The 6,618-nt window shown below is 47.9% G+C and overlaps 1 protein-coding gene across 1 annotated transcript; it reads left to right on the forward strand.

Annotated features, from left to right (window-relative positions):
* The first annotated feature begins 2,064 nt into the window (after positions 1-2,064).
* On the forward strand, positions 2,065-3,597 carry LOC145793300 (protein MAINTENANCE OF MERISTEMS-like). Its single transcript, XM_082876093.1, has 4 exons — positions 2,065-2,436; positions 2,631-2,792; positions 2,880-3,236; positions 3,535-3,597. The coding sequence occupies exons 1-4, from the start codon at positions 2,065-2,067 to the stop codon at positions 3,595-3,597; spliced, it is 954 nt and encodes a 317-aa protein (XP_082732219.1).
* The last annotated feature ends 3,021 nt before the right edge of the window (positions 3,598-6,618 follow it).

Below are 6,618 nucleotides of genomic sequence, written 5' to 3' on the forward strand. Positions count from 1 at the left end.
GTTGTTTTTGTTGTTTTCTTTTTTTTGAAATGCAAATGCATGATGATACATGATTTTGAAACGCGCGACAACACGCGGCTTTTGAGATGCATGACAATGCAAATGATCTTGGAATGCGCGACAACACGCGGCTTTTGAAATGCATGTGAACTCGAATATGTGACGACACGCGTCGCTTGAAATGCATGATGCATGTGAACTTGCCAAAAGTTGTTCGGGTGCGACAAACACCGAAGGACTTGCACCTACAGAGGATTTAAGGTCTCCTAGACCGAGCGTATTTAAGGTCTCGCCAGACCGTTGAAAATGCATAACAATGCAAGCATAATGACGTATATTTCAACACGTGTTCGCAAAACAATGCGTGTGGGGCAACCTTCGAATCTTAAAAGAGACAAAAGGATACAAAAAGGATACACCTTGCACATATTCGAGTGCCACGTACAGAAAACACGGTCCGAGGTCAAAACGGAGGCCGGTTGAGCTTCGGAAATGCCATTTCTTGCACTATCTTGAGCAATAAATACCCCCAAACTATACATCTGACCCCAAAAAGGTTGTTGGGGGATCACCGGCCATCAGGGGAGGTCACCAGCCATCCACCGGCCATCAAAACATCTCACCGGCCAAATATTTGGCCGACCGGCCAAAGATGTAGCCGACCGGACAAATGTTGCTGAATCGGGGCAGTTTTGTCCTTTCGCCTTGGGTCTTTTAAAATAGGGTTTCAAACCCTATTCTTTTCATTCTCCTTGGCCGAAATTCCTTCCCCCCTCTCTCTAGAGTATTTTCTCCCCCTCGATCCTCCATTTTCTTGCGTTTCGCGCCCGTTTCATCGTTCGATTCGCGAAGTTCTTCGCGTTTCGAACATTTTGAACCGAACATTTCTTCGTTTCGGTGTTTCTTTTGCTATTTCCACCTTTTAGGGTTTGTTCCCCTCGAGTTTCTCTTAATTTCCTTGCCTCTTTCATTTCCCGCCTTTTCCGGTCATTTTCCGCCCTATCGGGGTTGACTTTTTTTAGTTGACCTTTCGCATTCTCATCCGGTTTCCACTTTCCCGGTCATTTTCACACCACCTTTGACATGGCGGATGATATTCCACAGGGTGGGACTCCCCCGGATCACGAGGTGGACCCAGAGGCTAAGCTCCTCCCCTTGAGCGTCTGCCCGTTCGACCCGGCGACCTACAGGCCGGCGGTTCACGTGCTTCCTCCCGACGGACTTCGTCAGTTCTGAAGTTTTGCGAGAGGTGTGCCATCAGAGCTCCTTCTGCGTGAGCCGGAGTCACACCTATCATACGGCGCTTCCGAGGTATATTCTTCCCCGTTTCATTTTCCGCAATGTAGAACACTTAACTGCCATAGTTGATTTTGTTCTTTAACTGCTTAACCCGGATACATCGATACACTGTATGTTGTAGTTGACTGTGAACACACTTGCACTTGATGTCTGTTTGAATCTGAACACGTGCACACACGTTGCATTGTCACTGAACCACCCAAACACACTAGCACATCGCATGTTGTAGTTCACTATAAGCACACCGGCACCCGATGTTAGCTTGAACCTGAAACGCGTACTCACGCTGTATCTGTACTGGACCACTTGGAAACACTGACACGTCATATGCCGCAATTCAATTCGAGTACACCGACACCCGATATCTGTTTGAATCTGAAAACGTGCACACACGCTATATTTGCATCAATTTTTGAATGTTCTTCAAACTGTACATTGAATATTGCTTCGCAACTATTTGCTTTTGAACAGGGAGATTCCCATACTATCCGCGGGTATGGGAATGTTGCCGCCAGGGATTGGTACATGGAGCTACCTGACGCAGTTCGCCATGTCGTGGATCAGGCCGGCTTCGGCGCATTCTGTAGGGGACTCTCCCGGCTTACTGCGAGCAGGCCTCTCCTCGCCGCTCTGGTGGAGAGGTGGTCGGACACCACCGACTCATTCCATTTCTCTGCCACAGGAGACATGACGATGATTCCCTATTATTTCTCGATGCTCACCGGTGTCGGGGTAGGGGGTGATCCGATCCCTTTTCACACCGACATGGACGAGTGGGAGGCCGCTCAGATCTACTTGCTTGGCGAGGTGTCGCCTCTCGCGCGTCCTGGCTTCGTCAGGTATTCATGGTTCGAGGTCCAGTTCAGAGTTCAGCCAGCCTTAGTTGAGGAGGCTCCGATGACTCAGGAGGCGGTGAAGCGATATGCACGCGGCTTCCTCATGTTTCTGCTGGGGATGACTATCTTCGCCGATCGGGCGAACACCGTGCCCCTCTGTTTGTTGAGCGCACTGGTGGACGTCACACGGATTCTACGCTTCGACTGGGGTGGCGCTGCTCTAGCCACTCTATATGGATACATGAGCTCAGCCTCCCGTTGCAGCGGGCAGTTACTCGGGCGTTACTGGCGAGCTTGGGAGGTACACCTCTTTCTCTGTTTTACATTTTTTCCTTTCGTTTTCTGTACTCTGTACACTGCACACACACTGTGGTCTACTTCACATTGAATGTGCACTGCACACGTTGTACACTCTGCACAATACACGGTTCTGCAATTTCTATTTTATTCTATATTCTGCTTTATCTGATAATCCTACTGGTATTTGCTCTGCAGTTGTGGGTCTACGCCTACTTTCCGAGACTCGCCCCAGTGCCAGACATGGAGACCCCTCTCGTCGTTCCGTTCTCGCACCGCTTTGACGTGAGGTGCGTGCGGAGGCCCCGGGAGACGTTCATCTTTTTCCACTGCTGCTTCGACACCATCACCCCCGCAGAGGTATGTTTAGAACTTGTAGTTCATTTAAGCTTCGCTTTGCACCGTATTTTCCATATCATTAGATAACAAACTGCATGTCATTTACAGATCACTTGGCAGCCTTGGGCTCCATTGCCTGCGATGATTCGAGATCGATTTGCTGGTGCAGAAGAGATTGCACGTTTTAGGATTTTGCTAGAGGGCCCGGTCTGTCGGGCTTGGTACCTGGGTGAGCGTTTCTTACGCCAGACCCTGGGTTCGCCAGAGCGAATAGTTCCGAGTCCGCCTCCTTCCCACATTTGGGACACCGAGAGGTGCACTGCCGAGGAGATGGCCGATTACACGATCGGCTGGGATGCGGAGGACTTTAGAGGCGAGGGCGACTATGCAGAGTACGTTCGGACGTACATTATGTGGCCTCTGAGCGGTGGCTGTCGAGCTGAGAGGGAGAGGCCTGCGGCACCGGTAGTTGGAGCGGGAGTAGGGGCAGGGACGTCGTGGACAGCTCAAGTCCGTGGCAGGAGCGGAGCCCGGAGGGGTCAGGGGGGTTAGTTGGCCAGCACTACCTACGATGATGACATGTAGAGGGCGGGGCAGGGCGACTTACCAGATTCCCATTGCTCCCCCTCCGGCTGATCATGAGTTAGTCGGGTTCTACGGCTTACCTCCGGTATGTATTACTACGTTTTGCTTTATGCACAGTCATTTCATTTCAATTCACTTGATATTCCGCAGAATACTGACACTTCTAACGCTTTTGCAGGCCTCTTCTGAGTACACTCGCCAGTCCCTAAAGCTGACCGCCTCCGTGATGGGGATGCTCTAGCAGAGCCTTGACCTTCTGGCGATTTACAGCATTCTGGTATGTTTCTCTGACCGCGGTCTCAAACCATACATAAACTGTTTCACATATCTGATGCACAACACGACACTGGATACACTGCCCTCACGGCATCTGACATACTGTAGCCCACAGACTGTTCACAACACTACTCGCGGCATTCATACACTGTACTCAGTTACTGCCTTCTGCACTGATTACACTGCTCACAGTATTCACACACTGTATTCGGACACTGCATTCTGCACTGATACACTGCTCACAGTATTCACACTCTGTATTCGAACACTGCATTCTGCACTGATACACTGCTCACAGTATACTGATGCATTTTCCTTTTGTGTTTTTCAGCCTCCCTTCCAGATCCCTACCGTGGGAGGTACTCCAGCTGGACCTTCTGTTCCTACCAGAGGAGATGGCAGAGTATACCCCCGCACCAAGGCGGGGCGCACCCATGTTGGGAGTAGCTCACAGGCACCCGGTCCTTGATGATGATGATGAGTCCGAGGCTGAGGCAGAGGCGGAGGCAGAGTCGTCCGAGGAGGAGACCGAAGATGGTACAAACTCAGACTTAGATGACGATGCTGATGACGATGCTCCTGGACCTCCGTCCAGGAAGAGGACGAGGACGGACCCCTAGACCTGAGGCCTCTTGATCCAGATTTTTGCTGTTTTTCTTTTTCTTTTTCTTTTGTACTTTTTGCTGGTAGCTAGAGTACCTTGTACCGCCGTAGGCAAGTTTTCTTTTGTTTTCTCCAAAACTTTGTACTTGAAAAAGATGATGAAGTGAAACAAAACTTTTTATCCGAAAAAGTGTTATATCTGTACATTTCATACTCTGCATCGCATTGCATCATATTACACCTCAATGTAAATGAGATTGATCCTTTGTCTAAAAAATTGAACACTCGTATTGTAATAATCAGATAACGAACCAGCCAACAGCGAAATAACCCATACAAACCACTACTCAGTCCGAATACCGGTCCATACTCTACTGGGGATTAATTTGCATACAGCCCATAACACAGCGCTTGATTCATTTTGCACACTGTGAATCCTGAACAAACAGCCCAAATCTGACAAGACAGACCATGAAGGTTGAACCTGCTGAAGTTGAAGCACACTCAGATGCGATCCGAAACCCAGAAGCTTCAGAGAGGCCCATGTTTTTCTGTTCACACTTATTGGGGTGGACCCTGCAGTTGTATGAAAGAACCAAATCATGTTTTCGCACAAATGTGGAGAATGGCACAGCATTCTGAGCACAAGACGATTCATTTTTGAAATTTGAAGAAGGTTTTTTTTTTTTTAAACCGGGGTAGTGAGCCTACAACTGGACATAGCGAGAACGACTCAACAGCGAAAACAAAAAAAGGTAAACAACCTAAACACAACGAGACACATTCGGAAAAGACTCAAAACAAAGGTTGAGGTAAACAGAACAAAAGACCCGGCATACAGACGTGTAAACGAAGACAAGGGACCTCAGATCACGAGGAGCCAGTTTCTCCGGGTATTGTTTCCCACCCTTTCTCATTTGTGTGATTCTCACATCACTCGACTCTCAGGCTCGGTTTTTCTCTCAAAACCCATTGGCTCGCTTTTTCTCTCAACTTAAACCTCTCTATTCTTTATTCTCTCATTTTTATCCCTCCCCGGGGTGTTCAATGGATGAATAGGAAGTTGTGGGTTCACGCCCGACATGGTTAGCTCACGGCTGTTTCTTCTGGTGGCGTTTGGTCGATGCCCCAGGTAAGGGAACGGAGTACCTTGATCCCTTCGGGTTCGTGCTTCGCACTTGGTTTGATACCTCGTTGCTCAGAGGTTGAGAGAGATTTCAGCCCTTAAATGACAGCTTCAGTTGTGCCCTTCTTGGCAAGTATGTTGGCGATGGGGGAAGGACAGGAAGCCTGACTCAGCTGTTCCCCTAGTTCATCATTTTGTCCATTTTTTGTTTTGGTTTTCTACTAAAACAATTTTAACCAAAATAAGAGTCAGATTAGCATGCTTGTTTAATTTTCTGATTTAAAATCACGCGAGTTGGGCTGTGAGCACTGAAAATTTTCCCTTTTTGGGTCCAAGAAATGGTCCAGCTTTGGAAAAATGAAATAGTTTTCGAGAAAATAGTCAACCTCAGTAAAAATTTTCAAAAACCATTTTTGCAAGCGGCCGCCGCTCACCGAGCGCAGAACTTACTTTCGAAATGCGCAACCTCGGATCGGAGGAAATGGAAAATTGCCCCTTGTTTGAAGACGCTGTACGGCAACGAAAACTTGCCCCTGGTTTGAACGGCGACGCATGGCAACAGAAAGTTGCCCCTTGTCTGGATAATGCCGCAGCATTTTGTAAACAGTCTTCATTAGTGATAATCACGACCGAACTCTTGGACATGGAGAAGACGAAGATGGTCAAAACCAATATATGGACACAGTCACTTTGAAAGTGCGTGGGGCTGGACTTCAGCACGAAACTGCCTATGTATCCCAAACATGGGAACCAAGGATGATTAAAACCATTGCATGGACTTAGTCGCTATGAAAGCGTTGGGGGCTGGACTTCAGGACAAAGCTGCCCACGTATCCCAAACATGGGAATCAAGCCTTACATAGTTCCAGTTAAGGTACACTCGGGTATTAACCTTCACTTTTTAGGCTCTAACTTTTGCCAAGGCACCCGCTACGGGTTTTCGACCTTGCGAGCTTTATTCTTCTTCCATTTTCATATCTTTTTTGTATCTTTTCATTTCTTTTCTTTTCTTTTGCATTTTTTCTCTTTTTTTTTTTTGTTTTTTGTTTTTTTTTTGTTGTTTTCGTCTTTTTTTCTCCTCTTTCTGTATTTTTCTCTTGCTCTAACTTTTGCCTAGGTCGCCCTTCTGGGTTTTCGGCCCAGCGAGCCTCTCAAAGGGTAAAAGTGTAACAAGTCCATGCCAAATGGTTTTAGGCTTTCGAAGCCATCCGTGTCCAGGAGAGTGGCTGTTGTATCGATTTGCTGAAGGACCCCTCT

The sequence above is a fragment of the Camellia sinensis genome, chromosome 6, assembly GCF_055761805.1.
Source record: "Camellia sinensis isolate YWXY chromosome 6, ASM5576180v1, whole genome shotgun sequence".
Taxonomy (NCBI): Eukaryota; Viridiplantae; Streptophyta; class Magnoliopsida; order Ericales; family Theaceae; genus Camellia; species Camellia sinensis.

Coding starts and splice junctions, on each gene's coding strand:
- LOC145793300 (XM_082876093.1), top strand. CDS start 2,065: ATGGACGAGTGGGAGGCCGCTCAGATCTACTTGCTTGGCGAGGTGTCG. Junction 2,437..2,630: donor GTTACTGGCGAGCTTGGGAG/GTACACCTCTTT, acceptor TTTGCTCTGCAG/TTGTGGGTCTACGCCTACTT. Junction 2,793..2,879: donor ACACCATCACCCCCGCAGAG/GTATGTTTAGAA, acceptor TGTCATTTACAG/ATCACTTGGCAGCCTTGGGC.